The following is a 23969-nucleotide window of genomic DNA, read 5'->3' on the forward strand; positions in this document are numbered from 1 at the left end:
TGATGACTGCATTTCCCAGAAAGCCCTGCGTCTTCGCGATTGCGCAGTGCGTGTTTTCCCGTCCATGTGTAGGCGCATCACGTGTGTCGGAGCTGAGATCGTCATGTCTCTGCTGTAGCAGAGCCCCGTGAAACACTACATTAAGTCTGCCCTCTCGCACTTTGTTCTGACAGCTGCCCCTTTTACCGAAGAATGAGCGAAAACGATGACATCGAGGTCGACAGCGATGTACGTGTTTTAGTTTCTTCCACAAGTAGCTAGCCCCGGCTTGTTAGCAAAACTTTGACGGTCTCGAGCGCAGCAGCTAGCCTGATAGCTCCTTAGCTCGTCTGCTAACACTAGATGTCAACAGAACGAGTCTGAAAAGCTGATCAAGAGGATAATTTTTGGAGGCTGATTGTACGCGAAAAGAGTATGGGGAATATATTCACGTTCTTTTGTGATGCTATAACTCGCCTTGATCGTTCTCGGATCGATCATCGTGAGTCAAACTTGTTTGTTCAGATGTCAGAGCTCGGTCTGTCTGTTCCAAACGACATAAAACACGAAATGCGGTCTTAAAAATATCCTGTTCGAGGAGAAAACAGATGTGGTGAAACACAACAAGCGAGTTTAGCTGCGAGCAAGGTCAGCCATTCAGCGAGGTTAACCAGGCTGCAGCATAATCCGACATGTCAAATGTCTCATCTGTCTTTAATGTTGATTTCTCCTGTTGGTGCAAAACACAGCCTCGACTCTGCATGCAGCTATAATTCATTTAAGCTATATTTAGGAAGCTGTTGCAGAAACACAACAAGGAGATAGTCCTTCTCCCTCCATGTATGTTTGGATCCAATATCTTGTTTTGATCACTATACTGTGTGGAATCTCACACACAGCTGATGCAGCAACAACGTGCCTGAGTGGAGTCGATTTCTCCTCCTCCATCACGTTTGTCTGGTGTGGCTCGGCCTCCCTGCACATTGGATTTGGTCAATGAATCGCAACTCAAACACATAAACATGCATGCAAAGTACACCTGTATTCCCTCAGGTTTTCATGTTTGTCTTTATTTTCCCCTGCACACACGTCCTGTACATGCTGCTATTCATTCTCTGATGTGTGCTGTCAGGTCAGGACATGATGGTGGTCATGTATGTCACAAATCAATGGATCCCCCTCCCCCTCTGTCATTAAGCCGGATCTCCAGCTTCAGATCCGAATAGAGCGACGCCATTCATGCACTATCAGAATGGTTAATCCTTCAATTGCGAATATAGCTTAACATCAAAGCATATTTCATTTGAACAACTCTCCCCCAAAACATCTGTCTCCATGGTAACATATACACTCAACAGTCCGTTTTCCACTTTATGAAGTGCAATTATTCATATATGTGTGATATTCGGTTAACATGCGATAAAAACACACTCAGGTCTGATTACGCGAGAAGATTTTCAGTTGAAAACGGAAAAGTTGTGTTGATTTTAGATGTTTGTTTACATGACATTGGTGCTCGGAACCACTGAAACTGCTTTTCTTTTTTTTTAAACAACCCCCAAGGTGGAAACATGCGTTTTTAACTTGAAAGGTTGCATAAATGGGGACTTAAGCACATTTCATTGTTTGTGTGCTTTGAGATTTGTTCTCTATAACAGTGCTGTTTTTGCAAATTAATCAGTTTTATTTCCTATTTAGAATTGGTCATGTATTTCACATGTTGAGAGATATGAGAAAATGTGCTTATATTTTGTTTTTGGAAGAATTATGCATGCGTGTACAGTGACATGGTTTTGAGTTACAGTCAAACTACCAATATTAGTTTAAGTGTATATAGAGTAGTAAAGAGATTCATCATATAAATTATATTTAGTTTCAATATTAATGTGATGCCAGAAACTAGTTTGAGATGGTTTGATGTTTGTGGACTGGAAGTCTTCATCACAAGATGGTCCACTGTGGTCTTTAAATCCAGCTTTTCATGGTGTTTACACCAAGTGCTGTAGAAATGGAGACTCTTTAGACCTTCTCTGGTCCAGTTCGGGTGGTCGTGTGTCAACTGTAGCCTCAGTTTCCTGTTTCGACAAAGCAATGACTTCTGCTGGTGACAATTACATTTTCAATGGTTTATATACAAGCGTGAGGTAAAGAAAGACAAAGCTGTAGTGAGCAATGATGGATTTAACATAACTCTTTCCTCTGAATTATCAAAATAATGTGACAGACATAGGGTTAGGCAGAAGACGAGATGCCCCAGACGCCTTCTCCGTGGCTGGCTGGCCTCACATCCTCATACTCTCTCCATATACCGTCATTTTGATGGGGAAATGGCTAATAAAGTTGGATGTGTTGAAACCGATAGACTTTTGATCCCCTCTCGGCGCTTCGGCTGAACATTTATTGCACACTGCAATCCTGTTGTCTTTGTTGGAAACAGTGAAAAATTCACACACTGGTGACGGCGGTCAGAGCAAAGATGAGCAAAACCAAGGCAACGGTAGCTATTTATAATTAGCTCTGGTGATAAGCAAAATTGTCATTATCTGACTCAACCGTGTCATTTTCCCCAATAATGGGCCAATTTTCAATGGTACCGATAGTTATAGTTCATCCCTAATTTGAACTTTTGGTTCTTTGCGGATCTTTGCAAGTCATCTCCAACCGGTCCGGTTTGTGGTTCTCCAGATGTTTCAGTGAAAATATCAGCAGTTTGTGAAACAGACCAAAGACCCTATGACCCTGAAGGTTCAAAGACACTTCGATCATCTTTCTTCATTCTCATCTTCACCATGTCGACATGCAGACATATATTCCAGTTCTGCCTTGTGATTAGCAGATAGTTGCATTAGTAATTAATCGCATAGGTCAGAGACTGAAAATCACCATTTTATTCATGACGATTGCCATCGGTTGCATTCATAGCGATTCCTACATTTGTTCCCTATTAAATGGAAAATCGTTGATTTGAGCGCAGGTATCCAGTGTGGTGCCCGTGTGCACCATGTGAGCAGAACAGATTCTAAATATAGAGACCAGTACAAGCGACATGACTTTAACTTTAATTATTCTGGAAGCTTCTAACAAGTAGTTCTTTGTGTTCCTTTGTACTCTGTAAAAGTTCTCCCTTTGAGAGAGGATCACCTCTGAAAACATGGAGGATTTGCTGTATTTTAAATATCAGTGTGGAAAGTTTCATCTGTTTGACCAACCGGCACAGTGATGTAGTGTGTCGTACTCTCACGGATCCACAAGACGTACCAATCACAATCTTTGATCCCTGATTAGATTTCTTAGAGTTGAGTTTCGGCCGTGACGGCACTTTCCTGATCCGACACATTTCCTTTGTATGTTTCTGCAACTTGGTGCGACGGTAAACTTGGACTAAATAGTCTAAGCTGGTTGTGTTTAACGGATGCTTCCACATCTTCATACTCTGCTACTGCAGATATTCCATGTGGCCTTTGGACTGTGTTTTGTGTCTATTTGGGGTTGTTACATGGCCACTTGCAGCATGTGGCTAAAAACAGCCACTGAAAACGTGATTCCCTCCCACAATCTAAAAAGGTGCATGTAATGTGTGCCCTTAAAGTGCTGTAGGTGTAAATGTGTCTTTCTGTGCATGTATGGACAGAGGTTTGATTGATTGAATAGCTGCATTTCGCCTCTGATCATTCTATTACTGGTTTAAATCCGATGGAAGCTCATTGTTTTGATCAGTGCACCAAGCAGCAGTGTTTGTCAATAGTGTGACTTTGGGCTTAGCGATTGTCAGTCGCCTGCTTGATATGTTATCTTGAATTGGACGCGATCGTTAACTAATCACCTAAAGTAGCTTGCAAAAGTGTTTTTGCCTTTTGAACTTTTCCACGTTTTGTCACAATCAAGTCAAGGAAGCTGCTCTGGTCAGCTGAGACCCAAACTGAGCTTATTGGACAAAACACTACGTGTGGCTGAAAACTATGTCTTGAACATCACACTGAACACATGATGAAACATGGTGATGGCAGCATCATGCTGTGGGGATGCCTTTCTTCAGGAATGACAGGGAAGCTGCTCCGAGTTGTCAAGATTGATGGCGTCAAATATATGAGTCTCAGAGGAAAACCTTTCAGTCTGTAAAAAAAGACTTGAGACGAGGACAAAGGTTCACCTTCCAGCAGAACAATGACACTAACCATACAGACAGAGATACAACGGAATGGTTGAGATCAAATCATGTTCATTTGCGTGATTGGGAAAGTTAAAGTCCTGCCTCGTAGGAGTGATTGCAGCTAATGGAGATTCCAACGTCCAACGTTGAAGTGTTGGTGTCCTTGATATGCATTGCCCTCGGAAAAGTGTCCAGGAGCCCTCGAAAGGCCTTTTCTTGCTACGACAACATGAGCCAAAAATAAAAAACCCCAATCTTAACTTGAGTCGTCGCTGCAACACAAACTGAATTCTGACAAGTCTTTTGGAGACAATGGCTAAAACCTTGGAGACTGTTGATTTCCGGCATTCCAAATCACGCTGACAAGAAGCTAAAACAAGTGATGCATGACATGCGCCGATGCAACGTCAGTGCATTAGGTAGCCCACAGGACTTGTAAAATAAGTGACTTTGTTTTGCGCATCTTTCAATGCGAGACTTAATGTTCCGTATTTATTTGCAGGCAGACAAGCGAGCACACCACAACGCGCTGGAGCGCAAACGCAGGGACCACATCAAAGACAGCTTTCATGGTTTACGAGACTCTGTGCCTGCATTACAAGGGGAAAAGGTGAGAAGATGCATCTTCTTTTTTTGAAACATCAAAACCCAGGGCCTAACGGCCTTTGGGCCATCTTTCCAACCAGTTTAAACGTCACCCAGGAAACTCCACCACGCTGGTTCCAAAGGTAGTAAATCTCCACAAAGTTAGTAGAAAACCAGTTTTGCACATTTTAGCAAGTAGCAGTGAACAGTAGATGCGCTTTCTTAGCTTAGCTTGCCTATATCTGTTAGCATTTGACCAAACGATAGTGTAAACCAGTGCTTTTCAAATGGTGGGGCGCGCCCCCCTGGGGGGGCGTGGTGGGGTGTCAGGGGGGGCGCGAGGCGGGCGCGACTTTCAGTATTAGTGTCTTTATTCATGCTTGAACAATAAAAAAGGGGCCTCCAGCCACTAGGTGGCAGCAGTGCTCAAACTAATCAACAGGCTGCCTGTTCAACCCAGTAGAGAAGAAGAAGTACTACACCAACACCGGTGTAGAGAGCTGGAGGAGGAGGAGGAGGAGAGGTGGAGAAGTTTCTGACAGGAGTGAAAAGAAAAAAGGATGAGGCGTCAGAGGAAAAGAAAACAGGTGAGAGTAAACATAAACCTAGTAAGAGCAGGAGATATGACGATGCTACATCGCCCTTAGGTTTACCGTGAACACGTCGGAAACGAGGAAACACCCGTTTGTGTTTTATGCCTAAAAACTCTGGCAGCGGACAGCATGAAACCAAATAAATGAAGACGGCACCTGGAGACCATACACCCGTTATGTCAGTAAGCCACTGGAGTTTTTTCATCGTAAACTCCATGAGTATCGCCAACAAGCCGGTCATTTTGTCAGCGCGGCATCAGTAAACAAAAAAGCACTGTTAGCCTCTTAAAAGTTGCTCACCACATCGCAAGGTGCAAAAACCCTCACACCATAGAGATTTATTTTGATAATCAGGCGATTGTATGCAGAATGCTGGTGCCAGCAACTGATACAGTGGTTTATACAGATAAATAAATAAATATGATCAAGTTCTCAATGGTAGTACAATTCGGGGGGAGGGGGGCCTTGAAAAAAATTCTGTCCTCTAGGGGGGGCGTGACAGAAAATAATTGAGAACCACTGGTGTAAACGGTTGAACAAGCTGAAATTTAGAAGGTCACAGTACTTACAGACACTCCTTTAGCGTAGGAGGATAACAGAGGAGCTGACAACATTTTCTAACACTTCTGGTTTCAAGCAGTGGGCATGGGGACATCAGTGTGAATGCACTATTGCCCTTTTTTTTCATTACAAAGCTGCAAAAACATTTTTCCTGCAATACAAACAATGATGAGAACACAACAGGAACATTTACCCCGACTTTAAGACATTGAATTTAAATTTTCAGGAGTCTGAACCTATAGCAGCTTTACGAGAAATGATCCAGGATGACATGAGCCAGCGATAAACGTAATTACCGTATTAACCAGACTTTAACTTGACTCCATCAGACAAGGTGTCATAAAGAGTGGAAAAGATGTATAAAAGAGATGTAGTTTCATTCTGTGAAGTAGTGCCTCAGCATTTAACCCACTGTGAGCTGCCTTTGTTTCCTTTATGACGGTAATAATCTACTTCTCTCCAGTTTCTCACACACGCCGAACTCTTTGTGTGTTTCCTGCTGCACATTTGATCATTTTTACTTTCAATTCTGCTGTGAAGATTCTCTTGCTGTTAGTTAAATGATGTAGCAGCCTTTTTATTTTTTTGTCATACAGTGACATCTCGTGGTCCGAGATTGTAAGTACAGGGGGAGTTTGATATATTGTCGTTTCGGGCTTCAATCACATCCTCTCATCCCTCCATTGTTACCTTTGGTTGAATGCTGCACCTATAAAATGCTTTAATATATAACTATGTTACCTCGTGTTGATTTTCACCCATAGGGGATAATTAGAGGAAATATCTGCAACAGTATGGATGTTGTATTGGTTAATTTGCTAATATGTGTTGCACGACCGACCAAGTTATTGAAAAAATTACATGATTTATAGTCCAGAAAATATGGTCAAGCGAGTTGTTTCTCAATCTGAAGGTTGAATCTTCAAGCCTCCATCTGTCCACCTGTCAGAAGTGTCCTTGAGCAAGAATATCATAAAACCTTTCTCCATTTAACATTCGGTTATATAATTTCAATGAAAAGAATCACGTCTTTTCTGCTCTGTGCTTCTTTGGATTAGGATTATATCAAGAAAAATGTCATAAATGAGCTTGTTAATTAATCAACAGAAATGTAAAATTTTTAACATTTAAAGCACCATAAAACCATGTGCCAGTTATATTTAATTATCTGTTCTGGGTTTTTTTTCCAATTATTTGAAAAAAAAACTTCTGTTCTGTTTTGTTTGTTTATTTAAGAGGATCCCCATTAGCTGATCCCAAAATGACAGCTCGTCTTCCTGGGGTCCAGACTGTACATACAAAACAATCATCACATCTTAATTACTCACAATCTCAAAAAAAAAAAAAAAAAAACGACACTAAAAGCACTTATTAAAATAAAAACATGGAGAAAAGCCACATACCCTTGAATCGCTCAATCAAATAATCAAGATTGTATTATGGTGTCGAGAACAAAATACATTCTTTGTCTCTTTTTAAAACCAGTTTTTCCCTTAATATCACGAACCAGAACCGTAAGATTGTTCAAAGCACAGTTACTCTATCGAGTACAGTCCTCTTCATAGAGATAGACTATTATGAATTTATACAAAAGAGTGAAAACACAATAGTTTTAGAAATCCCTTAAGATTCCTTTTGGTCGAATTAAAAGGAATGTGATCGAGGAAACGACCAGCTAGTCGACTTTCGATTGATCCCCATCACCGTTTGTGTCTCCAGGCCTCCCGAGCACAGATCCTAGACAAAGCCACGGAGTACATCCAGTTCATGAGGCGGAAAAACCACAGCCACCAGCAAGACATCGACGATCTGAAGAAGCAGAATGCACTGTTGGAGCAGCAGGGTAAGCAGATGAAGTCATTACAGAAACATCGAAACTGAAGCAATCGGTTTAAAATATCTGACACGTCGGCATCCAGCAAATGTTCTGTTAACAGCCGACCTGAGATGGAAGAGAGACACACACATTCCCTGCTGTGGAAGTTCTACTGCCACCATGTTAATCACATTATAATCGAGGCAGCAGATCGCCGTATCAGGCTCGTGGAAACAGTGGAAACCACTTAATTTAAATTAATTCTTATAATAATTAATTAATTCTTCTGTGACCAATGCTTTGGAACGAACACTTCACAATCAGTCCCCCAGAGGGCGCTGCTCCGAATCTGCATACTGCCTTAATACCATGAAGAATAATAGAATAGAATTACTCCTCAGAGGAAAAAGTGGATGAAAATGAACCCTGTAACATTAGAAGATCACACTGCGCATAGATAGATAGATAGATAGATAGATAGATAGATAGATAGATAGATAGATAGATAGATGGATATCTTTTTTTAAAAATGTTTAAGAACATGGCACACACACACACACACACACACACACACACACACACACACACACACACACACACACACACACACACACACACACACACACACACACACACACACACACACACACACACACACACACACACACACACACACACACACACACACAGTTCAGAGGCCACATACAGCTTAATTTCAACTTGATTGGGCCAAACTGGTAATACGGTGCCATAATAACCTTTAAATTTAAACTTTAAAATAGTTTCTTTGTTGGGGTGCACAATTTATGTCATAAAATTCTCTGTATTTTCACAAAACCAACCAGCTACTAAGGAGAATGACCCCAATCTCATCATACAACCAGTTAGCGTGGGAACAGATTGATGATGTTGTGATCTCCGGTCTGATCGGTGTGTGTGTGTTGTGTGTGTGTGTGTGTGTGTGTGTGTGTGTGTGTGTGTGCTGTGTGCTGTGTGCAGTCCGCGCGCTGGAGAAGGCCAAGGGGAACACTCAGCTCCAGACCAACTACTCTTCTGACAGCAGCTTGTACACCAACCGCAAAGGGAGCGCCGTGTCCGCCTTCGACGGCGGCTCCGACTCCAGCTCCGAGTCCGAGCCGGACGAGCCGCCTACCAGGAAGAAGCTGCGTGCAGAGCTGAGCTAGACCCCCCCCACCCTTCCTCCTCCTCCTCCACCACCACCACCACCACCACCTCTCCACTGACTCTTTGCACCCACCAGCCCAGCTCCTCCACACCGGTGGGACAGAGGTGCTCCCGTTGTATAAAACCGCTTCAACTCTCCTTCAACCCCCCCACCCCCAAAAGTGAGGCAGCTCTGCAGTTTCGAAGGACTCAACGCTTTTCAAACCCGTTCATAATCAGAGACGACGAGGTATGAGGCTTTAGTAGAGTTCTAAAAGTAAAACAGATTTTTTTCTTTTTTTCTTTTTCTTTCTCTCGCTTGTTTTGGAAGACCTCTGCAATCTGTTGGAGATGTGAGACTTTCCCAGCAAACTCCTATTTTTCCCGAACTTAATTTGACAAATTCCGATATGCAAGGTACCCCCCCTCCTCCTCCCCCACCCCACCCTTTATAATTCAGTTTAGGCGGCTAATTTGTTTTCTTTCTTTTTGTGTTTGAAATGTTTGTAATCAGAGGAACCCTTCTATTTATAGTGACGCACCAAACTACATTTCCTCGCCTCACATACACACACACACACACACACACACACACAGTCTGATCTCCTTCATGTTTGGATGGAGGTCGTTCAGAGAAACAATTTATTTCCCTTCTATTTTTACTATCATGAAATAAAGATATTAGATGTCAAAAACATAAAAAGAAAAAAACCCTGGATTGTTACTGAATGTTACGCAATGCAGTTAAAGGGCAGTGACTTTGTTTCTGTTGATGGAAGTCCCTTTCAGTGTGTTAGTACATAAATAATACTGTATACTCTTCAGTGGTGTCAGGTCTGCAGAGAAAAGCCTTCCCTTGAAATATTTGCCTGCGCTGGGAACGTTTCTCTCTTTTCTTCTTCGTTGCAGAGGTGAGGTAGTTGTTTGCGTAATCGTTATTTGTTGGTTCCATTCCATGGAAATTACAGGTATGTTGTACATACTGCCAACGGTTGTCTTGCAAGTTAAGGCAAACCTTTATTATGAGACTATAAATAAAACTATTTTATCCTTTTTGGATGCATTTGTGACTTGGTGTGGTTTTTTTGTTTTCTTTTAATGCTCTTGTGTTTACAGGCCTCCCAGAGGATGCATGCGGCTCCAGTTCGGCTCGCAAGGAAATTATAAAAAAAAAATGTTTTAAGAAAAGTGCATTTTTGACAAACCTTCTTAATGGTAGTAGACACAACACAACCCCGAGACCCAAACTAAAACATCAGTGATGCTGCCGTAAAAGACAAAAAACCAGGAAATGTGATCTAATAAAGGTGTTGATCAAAAATCTGCCATTAATGTGGTTTATATTGGTTTAACTTGAGATAAAGTAGACATCTTAAGTATTTTATGGACAAAAATGTTTTGTGTTGAATTAATATTCCTCAAAATATAGGAGATCCACCAGCCCTACGGACACTGACTGAATAACAAAAATATGAACACCACACAAAGATTTTTGTCATTTTTGGTAGTGAATGGTTGGTTTCCGCGACAAAAATAATGTTTTCATTTTCTGTGCTCTAAGAGAAACTTTAGAGTTTCAGTTTAAAGGTTCTGACACTATGTTACCGGTCCTGTCTGGATAAAATTGGACTGAGTGTGACTCCTGAACTAAAATGTGTTTGACGCCTCTGATTTAGAAGGAACTCACGTAAGTACTTGGAAAAAGTTCCCCTGTAGAGACGCTTTGAATGGTAACATTGGATCAGACTGTTTCAAAAACACAATTGCACCTCTTACATGATTTGCTAAGAACTTCTGGTATTCTTCTGTGAGATAGCTCAGTTTCTGTTGCAACAATGTACTTCTGTTTTAATCGAATCCGACGACAATGAGGAGGCCTGATGTGGACTTACGGGTCAAAGCCAATGGAGTTACAGCAGTAATACAGGAAAGAAGATGGACTGACGATCACAATGTGTCCATTTAAGTAAGAATCGTTGTCGTAATTTAACACGAGCTGTGTTTACACGGACACATGTTGTGATCAGAATGAAAGTGCTTTATGTAAACACAGATATCCTGTGATTCTGATTTAATATTTAATCCTTGCTGTGAAGTGAGAGTGCTATCACCACTGCCATGTACACACTTGATCTAGTCACGTCTCACTCACAAACCACATCTATAAAACATGCATGTAAGGTTAATTGGTGAACCTTAAATTGCACGTTGCATATGAGTGTGTATGTTTGCCCTGTGATGGACTCGTGATCTGTCCTTCATTCACACATTGTAAATTGGCATAATTTCCAGCTGATTAAATTAATTTTGTTCGAAATAAAGGAAGGATTGAGATTGTGAAGCATTCACCTTTAAAAATGAAAAGTGTTCTTTTTGCAGACTCGTGAGGACAGATCTCCATGATACCGGATGAAAGGGAGAAGCACGTTTAGTAAATATTGATTTATTAGTCAGCTCAGGGTGAAGAAACTCCAGGATGCCGGTTGTTTGCTGCCTTTAATGACAGTAGGAAATCCAAAACTTTTATTAGAAAGATTTGACGAAAATATGGAAATATGGTTTATAACGCTACTGGGAATGATGAATAAAATTCATTCCATGAAAATAGAATCAAATGAAATACTTTAGAGCATAAAAAGCGATGTGAGTTAGTGAAGTGGTCCACCAGGAGCGGAGAGAGTTGCGGTATTTACGAGGTGCCCTGAATGCATCGGCAGTGCAGCGAGAAGCCCACAGGCTGCAGTTATGCTCACTTTAGTCTAGTTTTATTATTTTACTCAGTTATGGCCAAACAGTACGATATTCTGTTCCGGCTGCTGCTGCTCGGAGACTCCGGGGTGGGGAAGACGTGCATGCTGAGGAGGTTCACGGACAGCGAGTTTGATCCTGCACATATTTCCACCATCGGTAAGAAAAAAGTCTTAAACCACGTCCCACATTGTGAGTGGGATTAGTGCAAAGAGCCAGAAGAAATAGCTGAAGCAGCCAGGGCTACTCATAACGGGGCTGTCTTGACATAAAGAGGGAGATATCCCCAGAGAAATCCGTTTAAAATGTTGAAATGAGTGTCTTTAGAATATAAGATCCACAGGTAGCAGGTGTGGCTTCTTGTAATTGAGGGCCTGGGGGCACGGGGGGGCACATTAAACTGATGGAACTAAAGACTGCAACTGATATCTCTTGAATCTTCTATTTAGTAAAGGCAGGACTAGGTTAAAAATAAAAACAACAAAAAACCATTGTCTTGTCATCTCATGTCCTTTAGATGGTCTTTTTTTTGTTGTTGTTTTTTTCCCTCAGAAATACAAGTTTGAAAACATGCCATGTTAGGAGCAGAGAGAGTGGAGAGTGACAAAAACAGGTTGATTTATGTAAAAAAAAAAAATCACTGTTGGAAGTATTTCAGGTATTTTTTAAGGTACTTTATAATTTTGCCTCTGAAGGTGGAATATTTTCTCCTTCTGATGACAATCATGTTTGAAAAAGGGAAAAATGAAAAGTCCCATGAGTGGATCAGACTCTTTGGTTTCTTTAGGACAAAGTTGTATTTAATTGTCCTACTTTTGTTTTTACACAAGTGAAATTGCCAAGCCTTCCTTGAGTTTTGGATGTGTTTGGATCACAACGGTGCTGACTGCTCTGACTGTCAAAATGGAGTGAAATCAGTTTAGGCTGTTTCTGTTTTAACAGACATCATTTTGAAAACGTTGCTGCATATACTTTTCTGAAAAGAAAATGCAAAAATTTTATTTAACTTGAAATGCTGTAAACAGGACCATCCAGATTTACTTCTTGGAAGTTATTACAAACTTTCCTGTTCCTTTATTTTGAAGAGGTGATGACTAAAGAGAAAACATCTACATATTTGTCATTGTTGACCATTTTTAAGTTGTAGCCTTCTGACATTTTTTGGGCCAAAGTTTAATATTTTTCACAAAATAAAAGGTGCAATCAAGCATAATGGGTCAAAAAAATACAATAAGCTTATTCATTTGCATTTTGAAGAATATAATATTGACAAGTATTTGTCGTTCGACCTTCTTGTCTCTGTTTTCGTCCCACAGTTTATAAAACATCTCTGAATCCGACTGAAAGGAAGTTTCTCACATGGACTGGGAAATGTTGCACGCTTAAGTGCACGAGTAAATCTCTTAAAAAAAATTTCCACAGGTTATTTTTGCGATGAGTTAATGAAAATCAACATGTTGAAGCCCCAGTATCTGTTTGTGTTGAGGCAGGCAGCTCCTTCTCTCTCTCTCTCTCTCTCTCTCTCTCTGTCTCTCTCTCTCGCTCTCTCTTTGTACAGAGGGTGTATGTGAACTCTTTATTTACGACTGTCAACATTAAAATCAGGTTGGACATGTTGTCCACTTGCTTACTCGGATGTCTTATCTGCTTCATCACTGCAGTTAGTACAATATGTGACTCAATCCTGAGCAGGTTCACTGGTGCAGAACTGCACATTTTTAGCATCGTCATTTGTCACCTTAAAGGTATACAGGAGGATTTTCAGGAATTTTAGGAAAGAACCGCCCTCTCCACCGTTTGAAAAAAGTGCGCATGCGCAACGCTGTACCTGCTCCCGAGACGGAACGCCTACTAAAACGCGTGCGAGAGACATGCACGAGCCCAGTTCTCCTCGTGCACGCTCTGTTTACAAGTCATAAGTCGGCATCGCTCACATAAGCTCACTTTACAAGAAGATTTGCACCAGAGGGGGTTGAAACTGTGTAAAAATGTCCGAGAATAATGCGTCGGGTCGGCCACCGGCTTGATGAGGACCGTGTAGAGTGAGCTGCGCGCAGGGACGGGCACGTACGACGGGCTTACGTCATATATCACCAGAATGATTGACAATTGGGAGGACCAGTTATTTTGATGATCCACCCGGAAGAAGAAAATCCTCTACTATACCTTTAAGAACAATGTGAGAACTCATTTACCCATTTATCTTCCCTGCCAGTAACACTGGTTTACCTGTTTGTTTGTTATGTAGAGAGGAAAAAATAGAGCTTGTAAAAAATAAAATACCCCCCCCCCCTTAACCCTTGTGTGGCGTTCAAAAAAACTTCCTTATGTGGCGTTAGTGGCTGTTTTCAGCCACTAACTTTGACAGCCGTAAAATTATATCAGAAGAATATTTTTTTCAAATTTTTTTTGCATAAATCTGTTAATCAACCTCAGTCCTGATCAAAACTACCAATTTTTTTTTTTAAAATAGTAAAAATTAACCCTTTAAATGCCCAGTAAGAAGATGAAGTCACTGATTTTGGGAGGGGAAAAACACAAAATTACCTCTTTTCAATATAATAAATGATCAGAGACAAGAAATGTATTACATGTTATCACGGTCTTGGATATGTCAAAGATTAGTAATGCAACTGACTTTGAAGCATATTTAGTTTTTGTGCAGCATCAGCTTTTCCAAAAAACTCCCTTATGTGGCGTTGGTGGCTGTTTTCAGCCACTAACTTTGACTGCTGTAAAAATATATTGGCAAAAAAATTTTGGAAATTTTTTTTGCATAAATCTGTTAATCAACCTCAGTCCTAATCAAAACTACCAAATTTATTTTAAAAAATAGTAAAAATTAACCCTTTAAATGCCAATTTAGAAAAGAAAGGCACTGATATGGGAAAAATACACGCATTATTATCTATTTTTTATATAAAATGTGATCGGACATCGGAATTCTTTTACATGTTATTACAGTCTTGGCTATGTCAAAGGTTAGTAATGTAATTATCTTTAAAGCATATTTAGTTTTTGTGCAAAATCAGATTTTCAAAAAAACTTCCTTATGTGGCGTTGGTGGCTGTTTTCATCCACTAACTTTGACCCCTATATAAATATATCAGATAAATATTTCTTCAAAAAAAATTTCAATAAATCTGTTAATCAACTTCAGTCCTGCTCAAAACTACCAAATATTAAAATAAATAAATTCAAAATTAACCCTTTAAATGCCCATTTAGAAGATGAAGGCACTGAAATGGGAAAAAATACACACAAAATGACTCATTTTCAATATAAAATGTGATCGGATATTGGATCTTTTTTACATGTTATTATAGTCTTGGCTATGTCAAAGATTAGTAATGTAATTATCTTTAAAGCATATTTAGTTTTTGTGCAAAATCAGATTTTCAAAAAAACTCCCTTATGTGGCGTTGGTGGCTGTTTTCATCCACTAACTTTGACCCCTATATAAATATATCAGATAAATATTTCTTCAACATTTTTTTGCATAAATCTGTTAATCAACTTCAGTCCTGCTCAAAACTACCAAATATTAAAAAAAATAAATTCAAAATTGACCCTTTAAATGCCCATTTAGAAGATGAAGGCACTGAAATGGGAAAAAATACACACAAAATGACTCATTTTCAATATAAAATGTGATCGGATATTGGATCTTTTTTACATGTTATTACAGTCTTGGCTATGTCAAAGATTAGTAATGTAATTATCTTTAAAGCATATTTAGTTTTTGTGCAAAATCTGATTTTCCAAAAAACTCCCTTATGTGGCGTTGGTGGCTGTTTTCATCCACTCACTTTACAGCTGTAAAAATACATCAGATAAATATTTTTTTTCCATTTTTTTTGCATAAATCTGTTAATCAACTTCAGTCCTGATCAAAACTACCAAAAATTATTATGTTTTTTTAAATGAACCATTTAAATACCAATTTAGAAGATAAAGGCACTGATATGGGAAAAATACACACAAAATCACCCATTATCTGTGTGTGTGTGTGTGTGTGTGTGTGTGTGTGTGTGTGTGTGTGTGTGTGTGTGTGTGTGTGTGTGTGTGTGTGTGTGTGTGTGTGTGTGTGTGTGTGTGTGTGTGTGTGTGTGTGTGTGTGTGTGTGTGTGTCCTTTGTGCACTGACCTTGATATAGCTAAAAAATGTAAACATGCACCCAAGTTCTCGGAGCTACACAGAGTCTACATAGAGTAAACAAAAACAAAGTGCTGGCCAGGTGGCCTTTTCATCTTGAGAAGAGGTCCCTTGGCACTCAGATTTCACAGAGTTGACCTGGGCCAAACATAAACATAAACAAGGTAAGTCTATTTCAGCGCGTGCATAAGTTCTGCTGGCCATTTGCTAGTGAGAAGAGCAGGAGAAACATGAAGAGGAAATTCAGTGCAAGAGAGGCCCTGGATCTTATAATGGAGAGTGAAGAGTCATCCTCCTCAGACACCACCACCTCAGGAGAGTCCGATGCTGACTTTGCTCCACCCTCGACTTTTTTTTACCACCTACCCACTTGCCCAGGAGCTCCTGAAGAGGAAATTGGCCTTGGTTGGAACTGTGAGAAAGAACAAGCCGGAGCTGCCACCCAACATTGTGCAGGTGAAAGGTGGAGCTGCTCTCTCCTCCATGTCTGGCTTCACCAAGAACACCACAGCTGTGAGCTATGTTCTGAAACAAGGCCGAAATGCCATCCTGCTGAGCACAAGACACCAGGAGCCAGCGCTGACGGAGGGCTCAAAGCAGAAGCCAGATTGTCGTCGCCTACAACCGCTGCAAAGACGGGGTTGACAATCAAGATAAGGTATGTGCCAATACATATTTACCACATGCATCCTATTGCTGTTAGCTTTCTACTGAATTTCTGTGCTCGTAAAAGATATATATTTTTTAGTTTTGATGAAGTTTCCATATGCCATGTGCAGCTATTTCCCGTTTTGAAATCAGGACTTATTGTTTTCTTCTTCGATTATCTTTTTAGCTTGTCGGCACCTACAGCGTCAAAAGGAAGACCAATCAGTGGCCCCAGGCGTCATTGTTCAACATAGTTGAGGTCTCAGCCTATTGCATTGGTTATCTTCCTGGCGGTGGATCCCTCGTGGAATGAGGGAAAACACTACAAGAGGAGGCTTTTCTTAGAAGAGCTGGGCAACGCTCTGGTGTCTCCAGCAGTGTTGAGGAGAGAGCATCTTCCTCGAGCAGCAGTTACTGCCGCACTGGTGAGAAATGCAGGTTGCTGCAGCTGCCCCAGCAGAACCAGAAGAAGAGCCAGAGCCATCAGCAGCCACCAGCAGGTCAGGAGGGAAGAGGGGGGCCTGCATCTTGTGCAAAGGGTGAAAAAGAAGTGGACACATGCAGCCGTTGTGGAGGGCACACATGCAAAGTGCACCAGATCACATGCTGCAAGTCCTGCTGGAAGGACTGAATCCCTGCTGCTGCACAAAAGTTCATAATGTTTGTAATGTAAGATAAAAAAAATAAAGAATTTCCTATGTTCAATCACTTTATATTGAAAATGGGTAATTTCATGTGTATTTTTCCCATATCCGTGACTTTATCTTCTGAATTGGCATTTAAAAGGTTAATTTTAAAAAAGTAATACTTTTTGGTATCAGGACTGAGGTTTATAAACAGATTTATGTAAAAAAATCGGAAAAAAAATATTTATCTGATATGTTTTTACAGCTGTAAAGTGAGTGGATGAAAACAGCCACCAACGCCACAACAGGGAGTTTTTTTTTTAAACTGATTTTGCACAAAAACTAAATATGCTTCAAAGATAATTACATTACTAACCTTTGATATATCCAAGACTGTAATAACATGTAAAAAGAATCCAATATCCGATCACATTTTATTTTGAAAATGAGTCATTTTGTGTGTATTTTTTCCCATTTCAGTGCCTTCATCTTCTAAATGGGCATTTAAAGGGTTCATTTTTAATTTTTTTTTTAAATATTTGGTAGTTTTGATCAGGACTGAAGTTGATTAACAGATTTATGTGAAAAAATTTTGAAGAAATATTTATCTGATATATTTTTACAGGGGTCAAAGTTAGTGGATGAAAACAGCCACCAACGCCACATAAGGAAGTTTTTTTGCCGACAGTGCATTATTGACCGAGGGAAAAATTTAAAATCAAATTTTTAAATTGCATGTAAAAGTAAGCTTCCTCAGCAAAAATCATGCCATTTGAGCCAATACAGTGAAAGTTATGGCCAAATTAAGAGGAAAAATTACTCCAAGTGGACGTTTTTTCCCCCAATGCCACACAAGGGTTAAAATAGCTTCTAAAACTGATCAAAACAGGATATTATTAAAACTAACTAAGTGGTTAAATGGCTATAAATAGCTTAGAACGTTTTAAATTTGTGAAACTGACAAAAGTGGCTAAAATTGATAAAAAAAAAAAAAAAAAAACAACAGTTTCATCATTGAAATGACTAAAACAACAAAAAAAAGTTAAAATGGCTAAACTTGTTTAATTCCTTCGAAAGGTAAAACTACTAAATATAATAGACATTCTTCTTTTTTTTTAAAGCATAAAGTAACAGATGAAATCATAAAAAATAGCTACAACATCAACGGTTAAATTTGCTTAAAAAAAGAGATTTAAAAGACTGAACCAGCTAAAACTTAAAAATGGGGGTTAAAACAACAAAAATGTTAGATAATAGCTGAAACTGCCTAAAATTGTTTAAAAAGGTAAAACAGTTTGGAATATATAAACAACAAAAGCAGCTAAAATAGGTAAAACAGCACCATAGCTCAAACGGCTAAATCCAGTTAAGCTCGTTAAAACAAGTTCAAAATGCTGACTGATATTAAAGATATTAAATCTTCTATGGTTCAGTTTTTGTATGGATTTTAAGACCATCACTGCATTTTTATGATCTGCATTTTCAAAAAAACAAAACGTTTTTTTTGTTCTTAAAAGTTGTAGATCTCAGGTTGTGTGAGGCGTTGAGCTTCACAGTGTTTGACACCATGTCGAACACTCTTTTGAATATTTCCGTCCTTCCTGAATGCGGGTCGCTGGTTGACGAGCACATTAGTGCTCCGGATCACTGCGGCCTCTCTTCCTGATTCGGCCTCCGACTGACGGCTTTCAGGAAAGAATCGAGTCGAACGTAAGCTGAGGTTTCCTGAGGTGGAAGAAAGAAAGACGGAGCACAGTGAATTGTTTTAATCCCGTGAGAGTCTGTAGAGCTGGAGGGATTTTTCCTGGGATTACTTCAAAGAGCAGCCTCGTGTTTATATTCCCCGTTTACTGTGATTATTGGCGAACATTGGCCATTGGCCTCGGTAATCCACCTCATTAGATCTGTTCCAGCAGTCATTCATGGGGCCTGTTTTTGTGTTTTGTTTTTTTCCAAGTGTATTCAAGTAAAGTGATTATTCCATTGAGGGTAAATGTGCTGAAAAGTCTATATAAAGAGGGGGGGGGGAAGCACAATCAGCATGATAAATCCCACTTATCTGCTTCAATTCAGACTGTTGCTGATTTGTGGTCACTTTATTTTCTTAATGTCACTTAAAGAACAGACAGTCTCTTGAAACCTTGTCTGAAATAGTGTAGTAGAGGCTTGTTTTATCTCCAGGCAACACGAACTGGACATTTTTTTTCTTCATGTTTTTAAAGTGAATCCTGAGATTAATGAGACGATACACACTGATACTCGGGAGAAGTTTTAATATATCAATTTTAATCGCATAATTCAAGACATCATTGTTTAAAATGTAGGCCAAAACAATATTGTTTCTTCGCGTCCTTCTTAAAATTGATCCCGTCCACAAGGGAAACATCTGCGTCAACGTGACATCAGGAAAACCACTCAAAATTGCAAATTGCCCACAAACACACGCCGGAAGCGGAGGTGACATTTTCAAATATCTGGAACCCCTTTTCAAAACAACCCTGTTTTCAGGCTCCTGTGAGCGGACGAAAAATGATGCAGCGACATGAAACGGAGTTGTCGTGTGAACCTGTTTACGCAATGTGTACGCATAACGCTTCATTTTAGCGTTTTCGTTCCAGAAAAGTTTTCAAAACGATGTCCGTTTATGGCAGAAAACAATGTCGTTGGCATGTTGGGCCACTAGTGGGTGCTGTGGGTTTATAATGAAACCACACACACGTGCGCAGACGGAGCATTTTCAAAAAGTTCCACCTCTGGGAGTTGTGGAGTTTCCCCGTGTCTCCGAGCATCGTGTTAAACAGTCTCCCAAAACGCAATGACATTTTCCCCCCCCATTTCCAACTTGAGAACCAATCTTTGTTGTTGATTCCTTCAGAGGAGAAGCTGTGGTCGGCCTGCCGTCGTAGCCTCCCTTTGTGGCGACGCAGTGATTTAAAAGACGACATTATGCACTGCCGCTGCGTCCCATTCATCGCAAACAACGGAGTCTCTGAGCAGCGCTCATTAAACGCTCACAGACACTTTTACACCAGAGTAACTTGTGTGTTTGTGTGCAGTCAAGGTTTATTCATGCTCCCAAGTGCTTTATAAGAGCAGTTAAATACAAGAAAACTACGGCGCACATCGGAGGAAAGAGTTCAGTGTTGGAACAGAAGAGCAAAACTCCTTTCAAGCCACTTTATCTAATTAGCGTTCGACCCCAGCTGGGATTTTGGTTGCGCCTGAACTTGGAACGTCAAAATTCACCGTTCTTCCGTCTTTTTTGTGTTTCTTCTTTCTTCCTAATTTTCAGGAGTGGATTTTAAGATGAAAACAGTGGAGATCGACGGAGTGAAGGTGCGGGTGCAGATCTGGTGTGTGACACCCTTTTTAATTAAAGTTTCAGTACTTTCATGAAGGTTTTTATACGTGTGTGTGTGAGACGCTGGTGTGTGTTTGGTCCCACTGCCAGGGATACAGCCGGGCAGGAGCGCTATCAGACCATTACCAAACAGTACTACAGGCGTGCACAGGTAATGAACTGATCAGCCATAACATTAAAACCACTGGTGGGTGAGGTTAATGACACTCATTTGCATCATCAAATGTAAAGTTTTGTGTAAACAAAGGCCAAGGTGTTCCTGGTCTGGGTGCAATTTCTCTTGCAGGGCATCGTCTTTGTATATGACATCACGAGCGAGCCGTCCTTTCAGCACATAGCGAAGTGGGCCAGCGACGTGGACGAGGTGAGGCAAACGTAATTCCACTGCCTTCTGACAAACGCATTGTCTTTGCGTGGCTCCGTGCGCCGTTGTTGTGCAAACGGACACCCGGCACGCAATGAAGGTTTTTTTGAGTTTTCTTAAACCTCGCTGTGTAAACGGGGCCTCATCGAAGTCCGGCCGCCTCCTGCACGACCGAGCGGCTCGGCCTGACTGGCGAGGTGACGCCGTCCCGCATTCCTGCGCCGCGTATCTCACCTTTTCTGTTTGGTTTCTGTTTTGTCAGTACGCCCCAGACAAGGTGCAGACAATCTTGGTAGGAAACAAGTTTGACGAGGAGCTCCGGAGACAGGTCACTAAGGAACAAGGAAGCAAGGTTTGACCCAACATGTTTTATTCACACTGTTGTGTACGACTGTATAGATCAGCGAGAAAACATGCGGATGTTGGATTGTTAGAAAAAGAGAGAGAGAGAGAAAGAGAGATCATGCTAGGAAAAGACATTCCCTTGACCCGACACTTTTAAAACCACTGCTTCTGCCTGAATCTCACAGCTAGCAAAATCCTATGGGATGGAGTTTTTTGAGACCAGCGCCTCCACCAGCAGCAACATCAGTGAGGTAATCCAGACAAAACTCGGCGTCTCACTGGAAATGTTCTGAAATGTTTGACACGCATTTGCTTTTCTCCTCCAGGCTTTCACACGGGTGACCGAGCTGGTGCTGCAGGCTCACAAGAGAGACGTGGACACCCTGCTGGGCTCACTGGACGAATACCTGGCGAAAGTGGCGTTGGAGGAAGAGAAGAGTGATTCTCAGCGGGCCTGCGTCTGTTAGGAAACACTGGACTCCACACTTCAGAGATATTAATTTCGCTTCCAGGACAATAAGTTGTTGGTTGAGACCTGTTTAATTTGAAAGTGCAGTTAGCAGCAGCTACCACTAGAGGGCCAGTTTGTGTCCTGTTCACTGCAGCCACCAGTGCAATCTAACATCCCTCAAAACTCTCAGCGCACACACACACACACACACACACACACACTCCTCATTGTCCTCAAAATGCAGATTTGCACAACGTATGACCAGAATTGAAGTACTGTATTTCCAGATGTTTTTAGAACTCACTTACAATGTAAAGTACGCACAATGACTAATCGTTTTCTGGAGGTGACCGGATGATAGATGCAAAATACGAACTAGCCAAAGGAAAGGCTGAATTATTTACACGCAGAAACTGAAACCAGGCAGGGGCAGATTAATTTACACAGACCATTTAATTGATCAAGGAAGACGGTGTTGTGCCATGATCATTGTTCCCTCTGAATGCAGCATGTTCTTATTTACTTTCCTGAATGTATGAATATATCTGATATTTGTTGATGTTATTGTTGCTCAAAATGATGCAGTCGGGTTCTGATGACGCACGACATTAAATGCAATCCTAAATTCTTGCAAGCTGTTATGAAATAATCTAAGCAATATATGAATAAATTTAAACTTTTATATTGAAAACTAATGAATTGGATGTCTGAAGCATGCAACGCCAATAAAATAAGACTGAAGAAGTGAAGTTGGGTCCACAGAGAGTTCACATAGGACCTTCATGCATTTTTCATCTCATGCTTTGACAGACGAAAAGAAAACACACTAAATATTTGATGGCAGAGAAAACTGATACATGTCAGAGACACCATAAAGATGCGTACATGCAGTAATAAATGTTTCTTCTGTAAGCCACACAAAACAAATTTAGAACCCAGTATAATATCTCAGGAACTTTTTTTGCGGTACATTTAATTTGAGCATTTATTGTCATGTGCCCGACATGTAAGATATGTAAGATTACTTGAGATATGAGCGCACCTCTACAATCAGTTACAACTGTGTAACTGACACCGGCGAAAGGTGTAGTGTGTCAGGTGGGGATCGGTTTTCTTCTGGGCTATCCGACACCCATTAAAGGCAACTTTCTGCGACCGAGCGAGTCATGCGACGGCACGTTCGGATACTGCCACACGTTTAGATCCTGTCCGCCTGCAGTGCGGCGGCACAGGAGACGAGATGACGTTCATCGCCAAGACCTTCTACGACCTGAGAGCCACCACCCTGGAGGGCGACGCGGTCGACTTCAACGTATACAGGGGACGGGTGGTCCTCATAGAGAATGTGGCCTCGCTCTGAGGCACCACCACCCGGGACTTCGGCGAGCTCAACCTGCTGCAGAGCAAGTACCCCCACCGGCTGGTAGTCCTGGGTTTCCCCTGCAACCAGTTTGGATACCAGGTGAGTCGAGCCAGAAATGACTCGGGGATGTCCTTATACGCTGATGATGTTTGATTGTTCTTGTCAAACTTGTTGAGCATTTTCTTCAAATCTAATCTGATGCCACACTTTGTGACAAACCAGTTATGTCAATGTTCACGTTTTGCCACGAGAAAAATCAGCATAGAGTATTCCTCCTTTATTCAGTTATGACCTGGAAAACAATCAAACAAACACTTGTCTTTCAGGAGAACTGCAATAATGCCGAGATCCTGAATTCACTCCAGCATGTCCGCCCGGGTGGAGGCTTCACGCCCAACTTCACCATCTTCGAGAAATGTCACGTCAACGGGACGAACACGCATCCAGTGTTTGCCTACCTGAAAGACAAACTGCCCTATCCTGACGACGACCCCACATCCCTCATGCAGGATCCCAAGTTTCTGGTTTGGAGTCCCGTCGGCAGGTCGGACGTCTCCTGGAACTTTGAGAAATTCCTCATCGCACCGGAGGGAGAGCCCTTCAAAAGATACAGCAAAAAGTTCCCCACCATTGACATAGAGCCCGACATCCAAAGACTGCTGAGATTAACGAAGAACTAAGAATAGCCCCCGCCCATGCCTCTTAATGACTTCTAATATATAACTGTCAAAGATGAGACTCTGTCTTCCACACAGTTAAGCCTTAATAAATGATGGTGACATTCTAAAAAATGAGGGGATATCACCTGAATCCTGTAAGTGCTTAACAACTGTGGATGACTAAATAAAGCACAGCTTATTTTTCAAACAAATACATTTTTTGTCATGGAAAAAAAGAAAACCCTGCAGAAAATTACCTTAATTTCACTATCATACATCCCCCATTAAACTACAGCTGGTTAAAGTATTATAGATGATGGGTGTACGGTGGTACCTTGGTGTCATTCTGATTGTAGTACTATGGTACTCACACCAAAGTATCTTTCCGAAAGAGGACGATT

At 40.9% G+C, this 23969-nt stretch overlaps 3 protein-coding genes across 3 annotated transcripts; all 3 read left to right on the forward strand.

Moving 5' to 3' along the window:
• The first annotated feature begins 111 nt into the window (after window positions 1-111).
• On the forward strand, window positions 112-9911 carry LOC308142638 (protein max-like). Its single transcript, XM_080513147.1, has 4 exons — window positions 112-228; window positions 4632-4739; window positions 7588-7711; window positions 8684-9911. The coding sequence occupies exons 1-4, from the start codon at window positions 193-195 to the stop codon at window positions 8866-8868; spliced, it is 453 nt and encodes a 150-aa protein (XP_080369273.1). The 5' UTR covers window positions 112-192; the 3' UTR covers window positions 8869-9911.
• A 1720-nt stretch (window positions 9912-11631) lies between these two features.
• Window positions 11632-21562, forward strand: LOC308142042 (ras-related protein Rab-15-like; the record flags this gene model as incomplete). Its single annotated transcript, XM_080512332.1, has 7 exons — window positions 11632-11755; window positions 20318-20378; window positions 20477-20537; window positions 20673-20750; window positions 21013-21102; window positions 21281-21346; window positions 21422-21562. The coding sequence occupies 7 exons, from the start codon at window positions 11632-11634 to the stop codon at window positions 21560-21562; spliced, it is 621 nt and encodes a 206-aa protein (XP_080368458.1).
• Window positions 21563-22786: 1224 nt separating this feature from the next.
• On the forward strand, window positions 22787-23589 carry gpx2 (glutathione peroxidase 2; the record flags this gene model as incomplete). The annotated part of the gene is made up of 2 exons (XM_080513155.1): window positions 22787-23008; window positions 23236-23589. The coding sequence occupies 2 exons, from the start codon at window positions 22787-22789 to the stop codon at window positions 23587-23589; spliced, it is 576 nt and encodes a 191-aa protein (XP_080369281.1).
• Window positions 23590-23969: the final 380 nt, after the last annotated feature.

This window comes from Blennius ocellaris (genome assembly GCF_963422515.1).
Source record: "Blennius ocellaris genome assembly, chromosome: 17".
NCBI lineage: Eukaryota > Metazoa > Chordata > Actinopteri > Blenniiformes > Blenniidae > Blennius > Blennius ocellaris.